The 25,573-nt window shown below is 38.3% G+C and overlaps 1 protein-coding gene across 5 annotated transcripts in view; it reads left to right on the top strand.

The window, feature by feature from the left end:
- Positions 1–25,286, top strand: part of pax3b (paired box 3b) — a 36,679-nt gene extending 11,393 nt beyond the window's left edge. For 3 of the 5 annotated variants that reach the window (XM_057838147.1, XM_057838150.1, XM_057838148.1), the window contains exons 5-9: positions 10,701–10,900; positions 12,283–12,448; positions 14,502–14,710; positions 17,199–17,478; positions 24,448–25,286. In XM_057838147.1, the coding sequence (XP_057694130.1) occupies positions 10,701–10,900; positions 12,283–12,448; positions 14,502–14,710; positions 17,199–17,478; positions 24,448–24,482 (890 nt within the window). In that variant the 3' untranslated portion in view covers positions 24,483–25,286. Of the gene's footprint in view, positions 1–10,700; positions 10,901–12,282; positions 12,449–14,501; positions 14,711–17,198; positions 17,484–24,447 lie in introns of all 5 variants that reach the window. The other 2 variants (XM_057838149.1, XM_057838152.1) reach the window with 1 other exon arrangement.
- Positions 25,287–25,573: the final 287 nt, after the last annotated feature.

Raw genomic sequence — 25,573 nt, forward strand, 5'->3', positions numbered from 1 at the left:
GACTTCCATGACAACTCAACAGTCGGACTCCTTTAAACCCGTCACAATCTTTTTGCACAACAAGGATATGATTGATGACACTTGTCTACCAACGCAAACAATTTGTTATATCTTAAAACAGTGCACTTGTGAAGGTCACGAGTGCTTCTTAGCAAGTCAAGAGAGGCCACCCTCCAAAACAAGCCCCCGCCGAAACACACCACATCTTTTTCTAAACCAGGCGGAGAGAGTCACAGATGGGCCCATAAGCTGTCAGTAAAGCCATTATCTAATTCAGCATCTGCCTGCGTTGACTTCTATATACTGTTTAATGCAGTCAGCTAGTCACTTAGTCCCTCGGCGCTTGAATAGAAGCGGCATGGTTGTCCCGCCCAAATAAATGCTGCGTTTGTCTCCTCTGCCTTTTGTTTTGTGTGATTTTGGGAGGGGAAGGTGGAGAGAAAGAGGGTGGACAAAGTGTCACCGCCTCACTGTTAACTAAAGCCCCAGAAGTGGTCCTGGGCCAGGCAAAGAAGGGGTGTAAATAATCCACATATGGCCAGTCAATTCCCCTAAGTACTAGAATTCAAGATGGACTCGTCCATTTTGCTCTTTTTCTCTCTCTCCGTCTCTCACGCATGCATGCATATATGTTGAACAAGAACTATCTCATGTCTCGGTGGACATATTTAAACCTTTGTGGACCCCCATTCTCCACCAATCCAAAAAAAAAAAAAAAAAACAGCAACACTGATGTCTTTCCAACAGTCTGTTCCAGCTAAATCCTCTCCCTCCTTCTGGTTTTCCCTTGCATGACATGGAAGGAGACGTTTAAGGTCCTTTTGGCTGCTGAGAGGCTGTTTAGCTTGGGGTCCCATTCGCAGCGCCTCTTGGGGGCTTCAGTTTGGTTAAATTAAACAGTTTTCCTTTCTCCTCTGACCCTACCGACCCACCCCTCCAACTGCTTCTCCCATTTTGAGGTTTAATACGTCTCAGCTCCTTTGCCAAGTCGTCTCCACTGAGATAATGATACTCTTTATATTTTTTTCATATTTTAATGAATGAACCAGGGCAAGCCCACTTCTGTTTTAGAATATGGTGGGGTAAACATACAAAGAGAGGTCAAGTGTTTACTCAGGCTGAGAGAGCAGCATTTTAAGACGAATACTGGCAGGCATGCATATGTGGTTCGAGAGGATAATTTGATTGGCCAATTCTGTTTGACAGCGCCAAATCGATGTGATCATATCTTAAGGATAACAAGGCAATGATGGCAACTGAGGCTTTCTGAAACCACTTGCAGACAAGTTTGCATAGTTCCTAGAATCTGAGCAAGTTTTCACGTTTCTCTTTGTCGGGAGCTTTCACATAGTCCATAGACTTCAGTTACACCCTGAAGCTTATTCATGTTGAGAAAACATGTACAGTATGTTTTGAAAGGTGTGGGTATCTTTAAAAAAAAAAAAAAGGAAGAAAGGTGTGGGTATCTGTTTGTTTTTGATCACGCTACAAAGAAGTAAGGAGATCATCGCTAAAAAGTGGCCAATGAAGGCTAACAAGCAAGATTGGATGGAATTAAATTTGGGGGAAGGCTGTGTTTATGAGCAAATATGGTCATGTGATTTGACTATTGTAGATTGTGTGTCTATTCTGAGTAACAAATATGGACTGTGATTGTAAGAATATCCAATTTATTGGTAAATCTTAATCTTAATGTGACTTCTCTCATATTCACATCACCTCTCATTTTTATTTACATTACCTCCCATCTGCTTAATGTATTGTATTGTATTGCGACCAAATGTGGTTTGGCAAAAACGACAGCACAAATGTACTACATAAAAGTGTCTAGCATGGGTGGCATTTTAATTCAGATGTCCAGACAGGATTTATCACAAGCTAGTTCAGGTTAAAGATACTGTAGCGTCAAAGTAATCTTTGATATCTCATCAAATGTGATGATCTTCTAATCTAAAACATTCGGACAGCAATTCTTTTTTGCTGTTCCTGTGTGCTGCATGATCTGCAGTAACAACTTAATTATGGACTCTCGATTTGTATAATCAGATTTTCATGTTTAAATACATTGTAGAGTACATGCGCATCTTTCATGGTGCATGACATTTTGGGAAGCCTATTAATGTTTCCACTCAAAGGCAAGAAATAGAAGAATCCTCCCCAATGGATATGCTACATTACATTTTACAACAACTAACACTAAAAAACAACACAGATGCCCAGACAGACAATCCCCATGGGTATATTTACATCAGTAACAACAGAACACAATGCTCTCGTCACCCCCATAGGTTTTTGTACAGTTTCCTCCGAAGGAAGGAGTTTTCTTAGAGGGGGAGGGCTAAAATGCCCCTGGCTGGACCCCCCATCTCCCCCCCAATTCCTCTTTATGCACCCCCTTCTCTATCCAGCTCCCCCATGGGGCAGGTGACAACCCTCTACTGTGAAGGGCCAAGGGAGCCATGACGGATTCCACAGATGGAGCGTGGAAATCGCCAGCAAAGAGTTCAGCTTTTTGCAGCAACAAAGGGCCAGGGAGTCAGAGAGAAATACAGGGGGAAAAGAACGATTTGGGGAGACAAAGCAAGACAGTTAGGAGAAAGACGACAGGGAGGAGAAGGTATTGCTTGTTTAAAGAAGAGCAACATTGTGGTTGCAAACTTGAATATTCCACTTTACTTTTAAAGGCACTTGCCGTTATGCCACAAATGATTGAGAGGCTAAAAAACTGGTCCCAACATTTATGTCTGATTTTCCCCACACAGGACTTAAAAAACGGAGGTATCTATACTTATATATAAATTGAACTTTATCTGTGTGGGTGTCTGTGTGTTCGTTCCCTATGGACTCCGAAACGGCTTGGTTGATTTTGACGAAATTTTACAGTTGTACTTTATGTTTCTGGGAGTGTTCTTACATGGGTTTGATTTCTGTAGGCCTTCATTTAGTGCGGAAAATTAATTCAAAGCTCCAAAAAAATTAGCATAGGAAACCCCTGATTGTGGAGGCGACAGCGTCATCTTTTGGACAAAACACGCATCTTTGCGATTGCATTGTAGCCGTTGGGATTCAAACATTACGCTTTCGTGAACAAATTTAAATGTGCTGTGATGATCTGTTGTGGCTTTGAGTGCTCCACAACAAGACGCTGGATTAAAAAAAAAAGTACAATTTTCCAGAATATTAAAATATCTATAAATATCTTCATTTCTATAATGCCGAGTTTGTCTGTGTTGCTGTGTATTTATAACCATACATTGATAATGAGCGTTTTTTGTTGTTTGTTTTACTACGTTACAACTATTATAGACAATATTTTACCGGCAAATTCCCGCATATGATTTAGTCGTTTATTGTGAAATTAGTTACAAACTCCAGTAAAAAGAACTATATTTTATTGTGTGTATTTATGTACTAACTGCTGTAATTGTTGTTTAACATCAAATGATTGTAAAAACTACGTAGACATGTGTACCGCTCTGATGTTGGTGACGTCACAGTGCTCCCTTTCTCACCCACCCATCAACTGGAGTTTGAACCCATCCGTTCACTCTTGCAGTCAGATGATTACCGAGCCCATAACACAGCTTAACTTCAACTGGCAGTATATGCTTATAAACTTTCAGGGACTCGTGTCTTCCTAACCTTCTTCACGCAAAGCATTTCCTCCACCTGCTCTGTAGTAGCTCAGTAGTTAGCATGTTTGATTACCAAGTGTCTATTTGAATCCAGACTGGAGATGGGGGGACAATCAGAAAAGGTGTGTCATAATGTTACCACAGATCATCTATAGTATAAAATGTCACAATATTGAATTTTTACTACCAAAAATGTTAAAGTACCTATGGTAAAATTGACAGTTACTGAAGTTACTGTGCATGTTATTTCACAATTTTCTCATTTTTTTTTAACAGTAAAGTTTTAGAAATCCCAAATGCCAGTTTTCTTACCATCAATATAACAGTTTTATTAGTGATCAAATGGATTTAACAGCAAACCTGTCTCCATATGAACACTCTGTTATGGACTACAGCAGGGAGATATTTGGATTGACAAAGAACTAAATTGATGCTACTTTAACATGATGCAAATGTGGGACAAACAGTATTCAGTTCATGTGATAATACTTTATAGAACACTACTCATTTAATTATTTTTCTCCTCAAATGTGCAATAGGGTATGCATAAGAATGAGAGCAAAAGTAAATAGCATTTTAGTCAGGAAATACAAAGGAAACCCACGCATGCAGGTCCAGGCCAGAGCTGCCAGATGGGAAAGACAGTCTCCAGCCCAATCTCACCGTAAAATCCCCCCATTTCAATACAAACTAGTCCAGATTACAACCTTTAGTTTAAAATAAGATGTTTCCCTTACACCTCTATATTTCGATATTATAAGCACAAAAATAAATCAACAGTTGGGCGACACATTTTCTAGGAATCATTGCTGTTTCGTCTAAAAGCATCGTGGGTGATGAAGTTGTTCTTTAAAAAGGTTAAAACTTTACTCTATAAATAATAATCAATTAATTTATTCATTATTAAACATCAAAATGCATGTTTGACAACAGAAGTCATTGTCAAAGTACAACTTTAACAATAATTTTTAGAGCTGATTCGAAGTGCAGTATGGGTAAAATATTGCTTTTGAAATTTGTGTCAAAAGCAGAAGCAAATCCACCTGTCACGAGGAATTATTCAAAACAAATCAGAACACAAAACATTACATAAAAATAACAGTGCATCTAACGCATTTGAACCAATGTTGCTTTCGTCAACGATGATGATAACAAAAATAATTAGTTGACGAAGACTTTATTCATGACGATACGATAAGACGTGTTTTGGAAGACTAAAACATAACAAGCCTAATGCGAGTTGTTGTCTGACGAGACAAAAATAGTTCCCGTCACATTTTCACAATGTGACACATTCTATGTGTAGTTAGCCTGCATTATAGTAGTGTCTATTTGGGCCACTCATGTTACGTGTTACCACCCCCCCACACACACACTCACCAGTGCAGTGTCCTCTCAAGTCTTAAGGCTTGCAGATACAGTAAGATTTTTTCTTATCTTGGCCAGAGAGAATATGCAATATTGCTTTAGACTTTAAAGGTCTGTGCTGAGTGATCATCAGACACTAAATGTAACTTGTAGCATTAGCATAGCATTCGCATTAGGGAGCGTCCGCTTAACCCTTGAGAGTCGAAGGACGCGCCGGCACGTCCTCAGCGCACGTCGTCTTTGAAGCGCCCTCACGTTTTAATTACGTCACCCACATGCCGTTGGTTGGTCTCGTTTTAAAGTGCGGAAGTTGCGGTTTACTCTCGTTATTATTTGAAGTCAATCGACCAACTAAAACGTGAGATATTGTCATTTAAGTTTTATAGTTTTATTGTCCTCTCAAAAAAACATTAAAACGCTGCATGGATCATTTGTTTATGTCTATATTTCCATCATGTCCTTTTTCAAAACGGAAGCTCCATGAAAAAAACACAAATCAAACGAACCCTTTCGAAGTCACAGTGGAAGCACAAAATGCGTTTTTTTTTTAAATAAATATAGCTGCCGTGCGAGGTTCCACCGAACGAGAGGGAGGAGTGTTCTGAAGCAGCGAGGTGGCGAGCGACGGCCGTTTGGATCGAGCAGTGACTTTGTGTGACTTTGAGAATGAACGGAAAACTAAATTTAGCGCAAGCAATTATGCTTTTTGATCAACTTGAGGAAGAGGATGGTCCAAATTCGTCATCATCGTCTTCTTCGGAAGAGTCCTCGAGTGAAGATAGTGACGGATTTGAACACGTGGGTGACGCCATCGATGAGCAGAGGTAAGTCAAGTCACTTTTTTTTTTTTTTTTATGCTGAAAAAGTTTCTTTTGAAAGTTTCTTTTGATATTGCAAGCCAAAGTTAATTTTGATGCAATATAAGTGTGTGTTTGTGTATATAATAATAAAATGTGCATATCAGATCAAAGTCGTACGTGCACTGTGTGTATCCCAGGCAGGAATTTATAATTTGTGGTGGTGTTCTTTCTATATGAAGATTAGGGATGTAGCACATATTCAGCTATGGTATTCTTTCTATTGTCATACATATAGATTTCCATTATTATTTATTGCTGTATATATTTTTATTTTATACTTTATTATTTTCATAAATACTAACTTTTTTTCATGTACATTTATAGTGACAATGAAAATAAAGTGAAATGAAAATGGAAGGGTGGAAGGGTGGAAAGAGGACCGACACCCCATGGAAGTGTGGGCTGTGTGATGTAGCCCTGTGTCCCAGGACAAAACTGCTTTTCGGAGTGGCATGCCTGAAAAAAAAATTAACTTGTTTATTGTAAATATTTTTGAAAATACTTTTTTTTCCAATGTAATATATATATATATTTTTCCCACAATCAGTCTTCTCAATTTGTGTACATAAATGTGTGTTCAAGAAGCTTGATTGTGTGTACATAGTTTTCATCCGGTGATGGGCCGCAATACCTAAACTCATAAAGAGATGGCCTCTAAACACTTTTTGTGTTAGATGGTATATATTTTTTCACTGTTCTTCACTGTTTGGTCTGCTGTATATAACCGGTTTTGACTAGAGTATGTATAAAGGCAAAAAACGCCTATGGCTATACCTGTTGTTTATGTTGAATTGTCAAATATATATATATATATATATATATAAGTTTCAAAACGGTTCGTTACGCATGTTTGGTTGTCAATTGGACATCAATATTAAAAATTTTGACAAAACGATTTTGGAATTTTTGGTCTTTTTGGGCCCAAAATGATGATTTATAATTGGTCAGTGAAGGAAACAACAGTTTGGACATGAAGTTCAAGGTGTCACAAAAAAGGGACCAAACCAGGCCATCGCAAACAATTCTTTCTTTGAAATATAAAGGCAACTTCAAAGGCATGCAAAATCATACAAAATAGGCTCAGACCTTAAAGGGTTAAACACTTGGACAACTTTTTTTTGTACATACAACTCGTGGCATCCAGGTGGGTACGAATAATTGAAAATAATATAGCCTACTGTTTTCCTGCTGAGTGTTTATTATACTCAAGTTGGTGCTGTCCTTGTAGATGCTACAATATGTGCTCGTCTGTCAATGTTCATTCAAATAGTTGGAAACCCTTATTTATTTGTTTTTGTAATAATAGAAAAAAAAAATCATTATAGACGAAAACATTTTTAGTAAACCTTGACTAAAACTAGGCAAAATTAGTATTGAGTTTTTGTCAACAAAAGCTAGACGAAGAAAAACATATTTTGAGATGACTAAAATAAGACAAAGACTAATAAATATTATCATCCAAAAGACTAAGATTAAGACGAAAATTCGAAGGGCTGCCAAAAACAAGACTGATTTGAACCGTTTTAGGGACAGTGGTCACTACAGTTGACACTATTTAATAGTTGACACTTATGAATTTTAACCCTTTGTAAGTGCAAGTGACAATTTTTTTTAGTAATTTGAAAAGAGTTATATAGTAGCAATTATATTACTTTATTAATTATATTATCTTACTTATATTATAATTATATTACTAATTATACATCATTTAGGTATTTTTAGATTATATAATTATAAATGAGTTTCAAATGAATTGGATGTCTAGTCAAATAAATGCTTTGTAACGGTTCGTAAGGGTTAAAAAAAAAAAAATGTAAAACATGATTTGTGCGTGAAAGAGTCATTTTAGAATAATTTAGCTGAATTTTACCTTCAATTCATAAATGACACGCAGTTAACAGCTCCACGTGCTGTGAGGCGCTAAAATACCAGATATACAGTAATTACAGCAAAGAAGATGCTGCTGTAAGAAAACAAATAAGTCAGAACAGCTCCCAAATTGCCAAATTTCATCAAAAGTAGCACACATTTGATCAACACACTCAGTGCATTATTCACCCGCCCTGAGTCTTTGAAAATAGCCCAATTGGGCCTGAACCTGTCCAATCTGCCAACACTGGTGCAGGTATTACCGGGGAAACTATGTGTGGGTCCTAATTGGAGAATGCCTTGAGTGAAATGGAATGGTTGCATTGTCAGTGCATATGGCGGAAAACACTCAAGTGACTTGAAGTTCCGCTCTTAGACCCCCAATTTGGCCACATTTGAAAATTGTCCGATATGCATGTGTGATACATCATTGGAAAGCTTAAATCTCAATTTTTTGGGGGAAGAAAAATTTTGGACAGGAGGGCATTTTTTTTTTTTTTTTTTTAATGTTTTTTAAACAGCAAAACCCTACCTGGAGGCAAGAGCACGCGAGAGCAGAATTACAGACGCCATGACTTTAACGAGATATTACCACGTAGTTATCTTGTTTCGATCCAAAAACTCCATGTCGCATGTATCACTGAGTGTCAAGACACAGCTGTGAATGGCCACAGCTGGATTTTTTTTGGATTTTATGGGTTAAACATGATAATATATCAAGGGTCGCGATGCAGAAATCGCAGACATCAAGAAGTGGTCGAGATTTTCTTTTTCATATATTTACCCTTTCAAACATTTTTTTTCAATTTTTCTTTGTTTGGATCGATTTTTTATCATCTAACATATCGAGGAAAATGCAACAGTAACAAACAAAAAAAAAAAATACAATTTAGGTATAGTTATGAGGTTGGTATCCGTGACTTTTTTACAGATGCCATTTTTTTCATTGTGACGTAATTTGTTTAAAAGTTTAAAATATAAGAGTGAATAAATTTTCAAAGTCGTTTTTTTTTTTTTTTGTCGAACAAAATATTAGACATCAAATAATGATTCTAAGCTAAAAATGACAGACATTTTGAAAAATAAATACAAGTAATTACCTTTGTTTTATGGCTGGGTTGAAACAAAAGCGTTTGCGCGACGTCTGTAAACGGGGGTTTTCAGGGTAAAACGGACAAATTAAAAATAGTTCGGCCACTTAATGCACCATGAATCTGCTATGGCAGCTTATTGACATATTGTTCTATCAAACACAAAAGTTCTTTTGGCTTAAAATACAGCATTTTATTTTAAAGAGGGGTGCAAGAGCAGAAACCGCTTTTTCAGTCGTGTCTGTGTTTTCCGCCATATAAATGGCAAGTAAACTCCACTCTTTCAAGTCTATTAATTCGACCACAAGTGCTACACAAAGAACATTTATGCATTTATATGAGGCATATTTTAACACAATAACTCTTTGATAAGACAGAGAAAATATATCATCATGCCATCACCACCTACCCAAATCCATGTACCGTAGACTACGCAGACAAGTGTGAGAAGTTGTTGAGCCCATGTAACCATTCAACACTCTGGAGGTTAACATGTGAGCTCTCTTGAGCCATCCATGCAGATCAGGTTGTGAACTGTTAACATTGTTGAGACTGGGTGCCATGATGTTGTATCTTTTGTAAACTACGGTAGCAGTCATAACCAATAGGTAATTCCAAAATGATTAAGGATTTTCCCGACTCCTTCCACTTTCCCAGGGCCCAAATCCCTGTGAAATGCTGAGGAACGTGCATGCTACAAAGATCGGGGGGAGCCAAAAAGAATTCCATGTGGCCCTGCTTTAGAAACTGCATGTGTGGGGCAACAAAGGCCTCATCTCTTGTTTTTTTGCCATCCTGCCCAAAACGCCAAAAGCCTGCTAACCACACCCCAAATTCCGAAAGGCCGAATATATCAGTTATTTTTTGGTGGCCCAGCAAGTTCAACATATTTCAACTGCTTATTTGTTGTTTTATGTTAGAATATATTAGAACCAGAGTGATGACTAAATAACGATGGTGATAAAAATGGGAAGATATTTTGAAGCTGTAATGTAGCACTACAGCTTTCACTTACTCCCTATTTGGAAAATATTTCAGTCAATGCTGCCCTCATGCATGAATTTTTCTTCACCAATTTGCCCCAGTTGCATGTTACGTTTAGTCTTTCTGCTATAGCTAATGCGGGAAGAAACTTGACGATGGGGGTGCAAGGATCAGTTTCACACAGGGGTCCCTCATCTGGTTGGATTCCTATGTATGTTATTCTCATATGAAGGGAAACTAATCAACTATAGCACACAAAATGTTGCCTATGTTGAGGAGGAATTGTATGTATACTGTATATATAATATGTGTAACAAAAAAAAGTGGGCTGAATAAAAACAGATCATAGAATATTCATTACAATTGATGTCGAGATGAATAAAGGAGAATTTTGGGCTGGTGGACCAGGTAAGTAACAACTAACAAGTCTGGCAAAAAAAACATACCATATATATTACAAAAAATAGTCACATCTTATTTTTTTGGAGGATTTCTGGTGATTGATCTCCTAAAAAGATTCAGAGATCAGAAGTTACCTGACTAAGCCTTGATGTTCATCTGCTCTGCACATGCATTCTCACTCTCTCTCTCAGTCTCTCACACAGTGAAGGCAGAAGAATGGCCCTTAGATCCAAATTAGCCTTTTGTGTGGCTTTTAGTCCACCAGTATCCCCGTGGAGCTGTAGGATTTTTTCCATGGGGATTATTCACTCACAATAATTCTCCTGAATGGATGTCTGTTTGGCCACAAAACCACAAGAAAGACTAGACAGTGCTAAATGGCTCACCTGATATTATTAAATGTTTAATGAAAATTGATGAGGTTGGCTTCAACCTTTCTGATTTATTTGCCTGTTCTAATACCGGATGTGTTTTTCTGTCCTGTTTATTAGCAAGTCACTCAGACGAGGGTTCAGATGTGGAGTCAGAGCCTGATCTGCCACTCAAAAGGAAACAGCGACGGAGTAGGACAACCTTTACGGCAGAGCAGCTGGATGAGCTGGAGAGAGCCTTTGAAAGGACCCACTACCCTGACATCTACACCAGGGAGGAGCTGGCGCAAAGGGCTAAACTGACTGAGGCCAGAGTGCAAGTAAGTGAGAACATATATACTAGTATGCAGGACTGCACCGTGAGCCATTTGAATACAGTGCATTGTATCTCAGCAGCAACTAATTATAATAGCACACACTCATGTATAACCACGCCACAACATTGTCATTCCAGAACTGGAGGACATTTTTCATTGCCACCCCTCAATATTACAAAATAATATACTTGTCCTACCACCACATCTAAAATAATCAAAGATAAAAGAATGCTTGAAAGTATTTTTGCAAAATACCATTAATGCTGTATTACCTACTTAAATTGTACTAAACGCAACTGTGTTGCCATCATCTTTTTATCATGGTTGAAGAAGAAACAAAGAAAACAGTGAATCGCATGATTCCCCTGACTTGACATCGTCAGAAAGTTTTCCAAAAGAATGTGCCGAGCTAATTTATGTCCTCACTTCTATCATTCATGTTTTTATTAGACAGTTCATTGAAATTCTCACCATACTTCATGCCACTTTTATCCATATGATCAGAATGAGATGATTATTTTTATTGCCGTATTTTTCGGACTATAAGTCGATGTTTTTTTTCATAGTTTGGCTGGGGGTGCGACTTATACTCTGGAGCGACTTATGTGTGAAATCATTAACACATTATTATATCGTTTCACATGTTACTTTGGTGTTTTGGAGTGACACTGATGGTTTGGTAAACTTGTTAGCATGTTCTTTATGCTATAGGTATCTAAATAACTCTTAATAGCTATGTTACATTATCTAAATAACTCTTAATAGCTATGTTACATTAACGTACGGGTCACGTTCGCATTTCGTTGTTCATGCATCATGTAACATTACCACACTGTACACTTATTCAGCATGTTGTTCTCCATTGTATTTTTATTTTAAATTGCCTTTCAAGATGACATATCCGTTCTATGTGCTGGATTTTATCAAGTAAATTCCCCCCTAAAATACGACTTATACTCCAGTGCGATTTATATGTTTTTTTTTTTCCTCTTCATTGCACATTTTTTGGCCTGGTGCGACATATACTCAGGTGCGATCTATAGTCCGAAAAATACTATATTTTTTTTGCCTTATTTAAGTAACTCTTGTCCTATTGGTCAGCAGTAACAGCTGGTTAAACAGCTTCTACTCCTGAAAAATTAGTACAGATTTGAAACCGTGTTACCTGCAACCCCGTTACTGTGATTAAATCAACTATTGTAAAAACCAAAAATACGCCCTGTGATAAAAAAGGTTACCATTGATCTGTAAACTGAGGTAATCCCTTAATAGTTTATTTACTTATTATAGATGAATATATAGCAGAAACTAAAAAAGTGAAGGCTTATTTTACAATAATGTTAAAGCCACAATGTCCCCCCTGTTCTTGAATGACCTATTACTAGGTGTGGTTCAGCAACCGAAGAGCCAGGTGGCGGAAGCAAGCTGGAGCCAATCAACTGATGTCCTTTAATCACCTGATTCCTGGGGGTTTCCCACCTTCAGCCATGTCCAGCCTCACTCCTTACCAACTTTCTGATAGTCCCTATCCTTCCTCATCCATATCACAAGGTACACAAGGTTGATATTTCCGTCAAAGCAGTGTTGTTTTTGACAGCCCTTTTAATTTTTGTCTTCGTCTTAGTATTACTTATTAGTCGTCATATTTTAGTCATCTCAAAATGTGTTTGTCTTCGTCTAGTTTTTCTTGACAAAAACTCAAGACAAATTTTATCTAGTTCTAGTTGACATTCACTAAAAATGTTTTTTGTCAGTAAACTAAAATAAAAAAATACTCCAAATTTAAATAAATGAATAAATAAATAAAGGTTTCCAACTATTTCGAATGAACATTGACAGACGAGCACATAATACAGCGTCTATAAGGACAAGACCAACTTGGTGATAATACACACTCAGCAGGAAAACAGTACATAATTTTCAATGAATTACACCCACAAACTGTTTGTAAAAAAAGGTTTTCCGAGAGTTTAGGAGGACGTTCGCATTTGTATTAGCATAATACTAACAGGAATGCTATGCTAACGCTGCGAGTTACATTTAGTGTGTGATGATCACTCAGCACAGACCTTTAAAGGTTAAAACAATATTGCATATTCTCTCTGGCCAAAATAAGAAAAAAAATCTTACCGTGTGTTCCTGGTGAGTAGACTAGTGAGTATGTGTGTGTGTGTGGGAAGACAACACGTCACGTGAATGACATAACCAGACACTGCTACGATCCATGCTACACATACTACATAAACTACACATAAAATGTCACACATTGTGAACATGTGACAGAAACTATTGCGCATTTTCCTCGTGTTCTCGTCTCGTCAGTGTTAGGGTGTGCCACGAGAGTGGATCCAAATGCAGACAGGGGTTGTGGCCAGTATTAGTTTATTAGCGAGCACAAGCAATAAGGTGGCGGGTGTAGGTCGCTCTGCACGGGGTAGCTGAGCCGACGTTGGGCGTGGACGCTTGGAAGGAAGGCAGGCGTGGAATCCGACAGGGGCGCGCAAAATCAGGACCTGGGGCGAGAAGATAAATGTCGTGAGCCAGGTATCAGTTAAATAAACAAGTATGCGAGATGCAACTGACGTGGAAAACAGACTAGTTGATCGGGCGACGAGGTGGTGGCGTCTACTGGCTTATGAAGATGGCTGATTGGCATTGCCAGCAGCTATTGCCGCTCCACCCGTTTGGCGTCCAACCTGCAATCAATAAAAACACACCTGCCCAAGGTGGGCCAGGGCTCAGGAGGGAGGGGCTGAGGCCCTAACAGTCAGACGAAAACTGGTAATAAGCTGGTTATTTTGCAATCTCCCAAAACACGATTTTAGCTCGTTATTGCCTGGTCATCGTCATGAAAAAAAATTAGGGCTGTCAAAATTATCACGTTAACGAGCGGTAATTAATTTTTTAAATTAATCCCGTTAAAATATTTGACGCAATTAACGCACAAATGCCCCGCTCAAACAGATTAAAATGTCAGCACAGTGAAAGGTGTACTTGTTGTGTTTTTCGGAGTTTTGCCGCCCTCTGCTGGCGCTTGGGTGCTACTGATTTTATAGGCTTCAGCACCCATGAGCATTGTGTCAGTAATTATTGACATCAACAATGGCGGGCTACTAGTTTATTTTTTGATTGAAAATTTCACAAATGTTATTAAAACGAAAACATGAAGAGGGGTTTTAATATAAAATTTCTATAACTTGTACTAACATTTATCTTTTTAGAACTACAAGTCTTTCTATCCATGGATCGCTTTAATAGAATGTTAATAATGGTAATGCCATCTTGTTGATTTATGGTATAATAAAGAAATACAGTACTTATGTACTGTATGTTGAATGTATGTATCCATCTTGTGTCTTATCGTTCCATTCCAACAATAATTTACAGAAAAATATGGCATATTTTATAGATGGTTTGAATTGCGATTAATTGCGATTAATTACGATTAATTAATTTTTAAGCTGTAATTAACTCGATTAAAAATTTTAATCGTTTGACACCCCTTAAAAAAATGTTTGTTGACGAAATATTTTCATTATTGTCATCGTTGACGAAAACAACGCTTTGTCTAAGAAATACTAATTTTCTAACATTTGCACCTTAGAGCCAGCCAGCACGCTACATCGACCGCAGCCTCTTCCGCCTTCCTCGGGTCACCAAGTACCCAGTGGTGGAGGACAAGGTGAAGGAAGTTCTGCCTACTGCCTTGCCTCTGGACGCCACTCCTTCTCAGGATACTCGGAAAGCTATGTGAGCCCCACGGGCCCACCCAATCCATTGAACCCAGTCATTGGGAATGGCCTCTCACCGCAGGTTAGACAACATCTACATCTCACTTCGACCCTCTGATCATATTGATTTTGTTTCCTGATAAAGTTGTCTTTTTACTTATTCATGAGGCAGTTAGCCCGTGATTAAGGTTGTCAAAAAATAGAATGAAGGCATAAAATAAGGCTAGGTTCACACCGCAGGTCTTAATGCACAACTCCGATTTTATTATCATACTGTATCTATTTTTTTGGCGTGCCCTTTCAGACTGCCTTTGTCCATTAAGCCCGTTCAAGTATTACATATGGGCAATAACTTGCAGTCCGACACACACTGAGCATAATGACCCACACGCGCAGAAGCATCAAAACAAATGACAACACATGCTGGTTGCACATAATTCCAGGGTGATCATATTTTAATTTCCAAAAAGAGAAATAACACAAATAACAGACATTAATAATCCCCGTTTACTCTTCAAAGTTTATATGGATTGATAGAACGCATGCACGCGCTGTGCGTGCATGACGCACAAACATAAGCTTTTTGTGTATGCATCAGTTTGCCCCGATTCGGCCATGTAAGCAATACTGAAATATTGCTCATTTGGCGCACAGAAAGAAAACTGAAAGAACACATTATCAGGCTTATCCTTTTCTTCATTTTATGACTGTGGTCAAGCCCGCCTACTGCGTAAAAGCCGAGCTCAAGCAAGGTGCTAATGTGAATGCAGAGCTCTATCCCTGCTGTCCTGCCTGCCGCTCTTGTTCTTTGCTGACATAATTGCTGCATAAATTCCGATTTGGGAGACTTGACAGTTCAGACCGCTGCCACATTCTGGAAAAATGTGGCCCAAATTGGACTTAAACCACATACGAAAATCACCCAGATCGGATTTGAAATGGTCCACTTCTATGCGACTTGCCATCTTCAGGCTGTCAAGTAAATGCCTCACTCGAGTTGGAAAAACCCGGACCCTGTGCCTCAGGGAAGTCTTGTGATTACATTTTTAAAATGCCTCCCTCGATATTCCCTTGAGTGAAAGCAAAGTTCTTATTTATTTGTTTGTTTAATAGTCGGGGAAGGAATATTTAGTCTCAGATGTTTTTCCCCCTTGTCCCGACATACTTCTCTGCGGACTCCTGGATACGGTGATACAGGCCGCCGGCAACGGCTGAGTTCCAATATTAAACAGTGGAATGGCAAGTCAGCAGCCGTCTCACGAGGTAGGGAGAGGCTTTGGCATGAAAAAAAGAGACATGTTGGGTCAAGGCATGCAACAAGTATAGATACTGTATAACATAAGCATTAGTCTCATAAGCGTAGAACATTGCCGTTTTAGCATTGCCAGGTTACTGGACCCTAAAGCATCTTTGGCAACGGCTCCTGTTTTTTTTTGTGTGTGTGTCCAAGTAGCCTTTGAATCACAATTATATTTTTTCTGAGGAAAATGTTACAGCACCTAAGAGGAAACACCAATCCTTTCTCCAAGTCAACATGGACTCGTCCCTCCTCTCCTACTTGGAAATGATTTAAGCAGTACCATGTGTGTGAGTGGATGTAGAATAATATGTCACTTATAGGGCCAGGAGGACACATAGTGCTGCATACCTGCTTCTTATTAGGATGACTCAAGGAGCCTCGAGCTTTAGCTCTGATCAGATGTAGGGTGGATGTGATACATTTAGAACTTGCAGGTTCAGTTACACTTTCGTTAAAAGGTGAGGAGCACAGCCTCAATTTGTCATTAAGAGGTTAGCGATTTTTACTGGAGTATTCCGTCAGCATCTGAGGAGGTCAGTGCTAACAGGCGCATTTGGACACCAGTTGAACTACTTTGCCCTGCAGCTCTTTTCCGAGCTTTGCTGGCCAAAGAATAGTGCTCCAAATTTGATTATTGTGTTGCTAATAAAGACCAGGTCAAGACGTAACGCTTCTCTCAAGCTGCAAATATATTGTGAGGCTTTAGCAAAATAATCTTACGGAGGTCTTTCCTTTGAGCTCAGAGAATTTTTCTTAGAGATAAATTTTAATCCTTTGCCACGGTTTTTAGAAGTGGAATTTTCACAAATTAGGTAAGTCTTTGGTCCGCAAAATGCTTTCTAAGAGAGACACGAAGCACAATAGAGTTAGTATGAGGAATCTGAACAAAAGTCAGTTCCCACTTTGATCTCATTTATCCATTAATTTAGAATACGATCCGTTTCTCATTATGACAGTGATTTGGGTTTTCATTGCCAATTCCTCGATTATTATTGCGTTCTCATTGAGGTTTTAAATGGGATATTTAATTCTTCATTATCCAAGGCAAGTGATTTGAGTGTTCCCTTTATTGTATTTTGGAGCAGTAATTACACAGACATGCGACAACATGTTACATCACAGTGAGTTTAATTTGTATGGGTATTAAAATTAGACAGATTTTGTAGAACATAAAACCTGCTATCACAACTGATGAACACGACATTATTTCCTAATCACGCATGAGACTGACATTATTCTCGCAACTGTGTTCTCTCCTGTCTTCTATCAGGTGATGGGTCTGCTGAATCACGGTGGAGTTCCGCATCAACCTCAAAGCGACTATGCCATCTCCCCTTTAACTGGTAGTCTTGAAGCACCTCCTGGCATGGCTACCAGTTGCAGCCAACGCATGGACCATATCAAAGGTCTGGAGGGTCTAACCAGTGTGCCCTCCATGTCAGCTCTGCCGTCCTTGCCCAGCTCCCAGTCCTACTGCACTCCCACCTACAGCTCCCAGGGCTACACGGTCGACCACATGGCATCCTACCAGTATGGACAGTACGGACAAAGTAAGGTCAATAGATTTCATTTTTTCCCCTCCCTTGTTTTTGAGAAAATTTAGTCAAATTCATTTTAGACAAACCTCACATAACAAATGTTGTGCTTGCTGGCACAATGTTAGAAATGTTATGAAAAAAAAGATAACTCGAGTCCAGTACTTGAAAGTCATGTGGCAATTTGAAAGCTACAGGATTTTTTTTTTTTTAATATCAAATGATAATGTCTGGACCATTCTTAGTTCTATTCAGTGCACCTTTTTCAGTTTTTTTCTCTTATTGGTATAAAAATGCCTAAAAAAAAAGTTATGTTTTGTGTAGGACATGTTACACAAGACAGAAATGAATGTACTTATTAATTATGATTAATCACATTTTAATCGCATGGCAGTATTTGTCCCAAAAAGTGATATTGTTTTATTGAAAAGGATTTTCGAATGTAATTAATGCATTTCAATTCAACACTTCATGAAAACAATCACCCAGGCAAAAATCTAAAACATCTGAAGTATTATTTTAAGCCATTGAAAGGGTTAAAAAAAAAAAAAGACGAAAAAATACCTGTGCAAAGTGCTCATCTTTCCTCTAGAAATGGTCATTTAAGAGGCCTAAGACTGCAAGTTACCTTTACAAAAATTATTTAGTACTGTAGCTGGTCACCGACCCTTAAGATTTTTTTTTTAAACCCCTACACCCTAACTCAAGTTGACAGCATGAGAGAGCAGAATTAAAGACACCATGATTTTAATGAGATATTATCATGTACTTACCTCATTTAGATCCCAAAACTCCGTGTAGCATGTATCACCGTGTGTCAAGACACAGCTGTGAATAGTCACAGACAAACTTTTTGGGGATTTTATGGGTGAAACACGGTAATATTATATATTTATATGTAATATATGTAGTGTGTGATATATATACAATGTATCACAAAAGTGAGTACACCCCTCGCATTTCTGCAGATATATCTTTTCATGGTCATGGGACAACAATGACAAAATGACACAAACAGTTTGGAGAAGACATCTCAACAAAGCACATGGATTACTGGAACCTGTCCTATGGTCTGATGAGACGGGTTAGTCTTCAGAAGAGGCTTCTTCCTGGGGTGACAGCCTTGCACACCAATTTGATGTAGAGTGCGGCGTATGGTCTGAGCACTAACAGGCTGACCCCCCACCTCGTCAATATCTGCAGCAATGCTGACTGCACTCCTGTAACGAGTCACATGACATTTTGGAGGGAAAATGACAAGCAGTACTCAATTTGAACATTTAGGGATGTACGTAGTTTCTAAGGGGTGTACTCACTTTTGTTGCCAGGGTTTAGATATTAATGGCTATTTTTTGAGTCATTTTGAGGGGAAAATAAATTAACTCTATTAAATAAGCTGCACACAGACTACTTTTCATTCTGTCAAAGTGTCATTTTGTCAGTGTTGTCCCATGAAAAGATATACTTAAATATCTGGCGAAATGCGAGGGGTGTACTGACTTTTCTGATACACTGTATATATATATATATATATATATATATATATATATATATATATATATATATATATATATATATATATATATATATATATATATATATGTCTGTATTTGTCCCCCAATTTGGCCAACTTTCAAAATTGTCCGATATGCATGTGTGATACATCATTGGAAAGCTTAAAATCTCAATTTTCTGGGGGAAGAAAAAATTTGAACAGGAGGGTTTTTTAAAAACAAAAAACAAACAACAACAAAAAAGTTATTTAAACAGCAAAACTCTATCTGGAGGTGAGAGCACGTGAGAGCAGAATTACAGACGCCATGACTTTAACAAGATATTATCGCGTACTTACCTTATTTCGATCCAAAAACTCCATGTAGCATGTATCACTGAGTGGCAAGACACAGCTGTGAATGGCCACAGCTGGATTTTCGGGGGATTTTATGGGTGAAAAATGGTAATTTAACAAGGGTCGAGATGCAGAAATCGCAGACATCAAGGAGTAGATGAGATTTTCTTTTTCATATATTTACCCTTTTGAATGTTTGTTTTTTTTTTTCCAAGTTTTTTGTGTGGATGGATTATTTATCATCTAACATATCGGAGAAAATGCAACTATAACAAAAAAAAAAAGAAAAATACAATTAAGTGATAGTTATGAAGTAGATATCCGTGACTTTTTTACAGACGCATGTTTTTTCATTGTGACATAATTTGTTTAAAAGTAAAAAATATGGGAATTAATAAGTTTTTAAATTTTTTTTTTTTTTTTTTTTTAAACGAAATATGAGACTTTAATTAATGATTCAAAGCTAAAAACGACAGACATTTTGAATAATAAATATAATTAATTACCTTCATTTTATGGCTGGGTTGAAACAAAAGCGGTTGCGCGACGTCTGTAAACGGGGGATTTCAGGGTAAAAACGGACAAATTAAAAATAGTTCGGGGGTTTAATGTGCCATGAATCTGCTATGGCAGCATATAGACATATTGTTCTATCAAACACAACAGTTGTTTTGGCTTAAAATACAGCAGTTTCTTTTAAAGAGGAGTGCAAGAGTAGAAACTGCTTTTTCAGTCTTGTCTGTGTTTTCGTTTTCCGCCAAATATATACTTATATACACACATATATATGTATGTAGGGGTGTCTATACACAAATAGACACGCATATATAGTGTATTTTGTGTATCTGTTGTCCTTCTTGTTAAGGTGCAACCCTACTCCACGCTTAGGTTTTGGAGGTAATTGTGCATGTCTGATTGCCACTGAAAAGTAATTCGCCAAACACTGTGACACAGTCATTCAACAAAGTCAACTCACATCACGGAAAAGTAAAGCTCAAATAAGGCCTGAAAGTCCTACTTTAGTGTAGTAAAGAATATTCGCTTGTTGAGTCATGAGAGGGTCTTTTCACTTCACATTGCCGTTATGAAAGTCTTGCAGTCAACTTCAAACAAATCAAAATTTGCAGGGAAATGTCATTTTCTGTTATGGTATGATTACAGCAGCCGGCGTTTCCAATTTGGTCTACAGGGGGTTGACCAATCAGTCTCATCCAATAATCTTTTTGCAAGGTTGGTGTGCTTCGAAGAGCGTGAAAATGAGCCCAAAAGTCCAAACACGTGTAACATGGTGCAGCGGCAAGTATCAAATGAATGTTTGATATAATATTCCGGACTATAAAAAGTTATGAAGTGAAATAACTTGGACCAAATAAAAAAATTAGGGTCTTTTACGTTACGCCCTTCCGTCTGTTTGTGTTGCGCACAGATCTATAAGCACAAAGGCTGTTACCGGGACAACACGTGCTCTCATACACCTATGCACCGTCCGTCACATGCCTGACCAGTCCATCTTGATGTGATTAATCAGTGGGACTGGATAACCAGCGTGCAGTTAGGCTTGGAGCTGCAAAATAAAGGTCTTTTTTGGAGGTAGACGGATCCTAATAGCCTCTGGCAGGGCGGCTATTAGAAACAGGTGTGAGGACTGAGGTCAACTGGGGAGGCAGCATTTAGCAATGATGCTTCAGCAGCCTGGAGATGGCGGTTTGATACACAGTGCTGCATTATTTGACGACAAGAAATAATTCACTGGCTTGTTGAAATAAAAGTGGAAATCCACTTCATCATTATTACCTGGAGGATGCTACACTTTTCTTTGATTCAGGTCTTTTAGCCTTTTAGTCCTTATGCTATTGTATTTTTTTTTCAAGTTATGAGCTGTCACGTGGTCATTTTTTTCTGTTTTGGATTGTGAAGCTACATTGCCTGCCAAGAGTGTTAAAATAATTACCAAGCGGGGGACCATTGTCCATGCAAAGATGTAGGAGTTTCTGAAAGAGAGAAAAGCAGGGTGAAACAGGCAAAAAAAAAATCAAAAAAAAAATCAGTGAAAGTGAAGTGGAATATTTTATCTTACAATATGCTTTGATACATGGCATTAATGTACTGTGGTATTTTTGTTATTTTTAAAAATTGTTTAAAAAGTGTTTGCATTTTTGGGGGCTAGAAAAGGTTAATTAGCTTTCCATCCATTTCAAAAGAGAAAGGTTATTGAGATCAAACTGAGGTGTGATTTTAGAAACGAACACTTTAAATGTACCACTGTGACTCAAGATTACCACAGAGGGGATAATCAATAGCAACTTACCTGAGGGTAATGTGACCTTTGATGCTATGGTGCACCTCAATGACCGAAAAAAAAAATGGTACTCATCGAAATGAAAGAGAATTAGAAGAATTCATGTGCCATACAGTATAGTGTAAGTATAGATTATAAATGACCACTAATTTTATTGCTTACAATACTTTGTTGGCACATTTAGTAATCTGCATGAACTATACGTATAAATGGACTGTATTTTTCAGGCTATTGGCAAATAATTCACAATGAAGAAAAAAAAAAAAAAAACTAATCACAATGGCGTATAAGACACATATTGTTCAAGTTTTTTCCAGAGACCAAGATCAAATATTATAATTATAGTAAATATAGTGGCATTCTTGCGGCTGTCAGTGTGAAAAACAAAACAAAATGTCAATAAATCGTCCCGAGTATAAAAGCCTTTTCACATTAACAGTAGCATAGCACAATTTGCCACACGGAAACCTATTCATTGTATATGCTGTAATGAATGGAGCGACAAAGGGTGAGTGAATTTGTCTTCGAGGGGCGGGTCCCAAAATAAAAACTTGTTCTATGTCAGAGTGGAAAATTCTGAGCTTGTCCAATAGCAAATGTGATACCGTAATCATATATTGCTGTTTTAGCGGATGGATACACACAGACAAAAGCTTGATAAACGCACATTTTTAAAGTTTCCCTGGTTTTTAGATTCTCCAAAAGTGGCTCTCACACCTCTCCTCGCTAAGAAAAATGATATCGCGATGTGGTTTTGTATGGAACTGCAGTTTACGAGTGTCATTAATCGATCCGTGTTCTCGCCGTAACTAGTCAAGCCTTTTTCACAGCTATTATAAACTGTCCTTTGTCCTTAAAATGAGAAAAATCATGGGTCTCTTGTGCAACAATAAAAAAAAAAATAAAAATAAAGAATTCGGGCTTGGAGCAATTGTCGGTCGATTTGCTGGCTGCTCTTCACTTCCTGCCAGCAGTTACAGTTTGGCAGCAATATGGGGACTCTTTCCTTTCGCTGTCATCTTGTACTCTTCTGCGATACCCTAATACACTGGGTTGCCACTAGGCTAGGTTAATTCCGCAGGTGATAATGCACAATTCCGATTTTTTTGTCATTTCTGTTTTTTGGTGTGCCTGTTCAGACTGCCTTTGTCCATTGAGCCCGTTCAAGTATTACGCATGCGCTCTATCTCTGAGCCAACCGACCACGACCAGCATCAAAACAAATGACTGCACATGCCGGCGCTACGTCATTCTAGGGTGATCCATAGACTTCATAATATATTGACGGGACACGGGGAACGGGGACGAATAATTTATTTTATATAAATATAGCAAACTATGATGTTAATCAGTAAGCAAATGTAGCGGCCGCCTTATGAAAACAAAAGAGCATTTCCGTTGAAAATTCTCGTGAATAAATGCTCAAATCCCTGAATTCTTTATAGATATGGATGTAAAACAGTTTTGATTCTTGGTTAAGAGCAAAAAAACGTGCAGTTAGCATTTATTTTACATAAATATTGCGAACTATGATATTAGTCACTACACAAATGTAGTGGGCGCCTTACGAAAACAGAGCTTTTTCCGTTGAAAATTCTTGTGAATAAATGCTTAACTCCCTGAATTCTTTATAGATGTGGACCTAAATAAGTCTCGATTCTTGGTTAAAAGCAAGAAAAACGTGCAGTTAGGATTTTATTTTACGTAAATATTGCGAACTATGACGCCAATGCCGTAGCGGCTTATTTCTCCTAGTGATTTTTTTCACAATGTTTCAAAATGCATGAATGGTATGAAAAATATATTTATTACCTTGAGTCCTCGAAGAAATAATTCCTGAGACAATCCTTCCTGTTTGTATGCAGTACAGCTTTTGTACTTTTTCAACCTAAATCTGGCGTTGGATCGCTGCATGTGTTTGAAAATAACTGCGACCGACTTCGACCGACTGAAGTGGAGTGTAAGATGGCCCCCTACTAATAGGCGTGGCGCAGTGTCTGGGGAATGTGTCCCGTCAATATAATTATGAACTCTATGGGTGATCATATTTCGATTTCCAAAAAGAGGATACAGATAACAGACATAAATAAGCCTCGTTTAGTCTTACATTCAAAGTTTGGATTGTTAGAATGTATGCACGCACTGTGCGTGCATGACGCACACACATACATTCGATTTGCCTTGACCTTCGGCCATATAAGCAATATTGAAATATTGCTTATTTGGCGTACAGAAAGAAAACCGTGCATTCTCAGGCTTATCTTTTTTTCTTTTGTCAAATTTTTATTTTTTTTAATGACTGTGGTCATGCCCGGCTTCTGCTTTAAAACAGAGTACAAGCTAAGTGCTAATGTTAATGCACAGCTCCGTCACTGCTGTAGCTCCCTGCCTCTCATGCTTTTTGTTGCTGCATGAATTCCAATTTGGGAGATTTGACAGTTCAGACCGCAGCCACATTCTGGAAAAATGTGGCCCAGATTTTAACCACATACGAAAGTGACCTAGATCGGATTTGAAATGGTTTACTTTTATGTGACCTGACCGTCAAATCAATGCTTCACTCGAGTTGGAAAAACACGAAAAAATCAGATTTGTGCATTAAGACCTGCAGTATGAACCTAGCCTAAAAGGCTTTAAGATCTAGGCCCAGCCAAACTATGAAAAAAAGTGCGATTTATAATCCGGAAAATACGGTACTCTCAAGACTCCCATTTGTTCACACTGTACTAAAATCATTCATGCTATACTTGAGTAGACACACTGACTCATACCCCCAAATTTATGTCAACCACAATCTCTGTCTTTTAATGTCTTCCTCTGTATTTTCCTTTCACAGGTTCCCTTCCTTATTTGAGGCCTGAGATTGCCTGACCCAAAGCTTACATCCGCAAAGAATGAAGATAATCATTCATCAGTGGGACCAAAATGAACTGGGATATGTTCTGTGATGCAGGACAGTACATGATTATTTCTTGTGGAGGACGGACAGATAGCTAAAAGAAGGGACCACAAGAAGGATTCCGACCAATAACTGTTCATCCACTGAGAACATTTCTGCATCAGGAGTGCAGATGGACGGAACAGATTTAAGCGCTTAATTTGGTCACTTCTGCACATGTGGCACTCTGACCAATGAAATACGCCAATTGCGGGCTCACTTGCTGTGTTTTCTTTTTCTTTCTTTCTTTTTTTTTTTTTGTAAACATCAAACCCAAATCTATTGCCGCAAGAAGAGCAGTTGTTGATGTGACTTGAGGCAACATGTTTACAACTTTTAAAGCCCCACGAGGATGTATAAAATTCCATGTAACGGCAAATTAATCTCCCAAATCGTTTCTGTCCGAGGGAAGATAAGGGGGAACGGGCTTTGGTGATTTTATCTATATGGCATTTATTTGAGATCCCACACAAGCCACACATGACGAGAAATTCTAGAGGCAAAGAAAGCAAACACGGGGAAATGACTATGTGAGTTATAACATAGCAGAAACGCTAACAATCGCAGCTGTACTGCTGAGGAAGTTCACTTAAACCTCCGACCAAAAACTCGCCCTCCTCCTCTGTTTTCCTCTCTGCGTCTCACTGATGTTTCGTACGGCGAGGCACAAGATCCCGCCCTTTTGTAGTGGTCCGGAGCCCTTGGAGGGGGTCAGGGGTGACGTTTGGGAAAGTGACAGATGAGAAAGCAGTAGAAGAGCAGTGGTTTTAAACAAAAAGGGGAGGGGGTGGGTGGTTGATAGGCAAGATCGATCACAGGCTTAAACCCTTTTAAAGATCTTTCTTTTGTGGAAAAAGCCACCAGGTCACAAGTCATGAACACAAAACACTTGAGAAAGCAAAAGAGCAACAAAGTTTAGATAAAAGATGGACGTGCATTCACCCCTCTGAGCAGGAGAGCAATATATCATTTATCACAGCGTCAGCCACATCCTTTCAAAAAACATTTGTTTTATTTGACCCGT

Source organism: Corythoichthys intestinalis, chromosome 6, assembly GCF_030265065.1.
Source record: "Corythoichthys intestinalis isolate RoL2023-P3 chromosome 6, ASM3026506v1, whole genome shotgun sequence".
NCBI lineage: Eukaryota > Metazoa > Chordata > Actinopteri > Syngnathiformes > Syngnathidae > Corythoichthys > Corythoichthys intestinalis.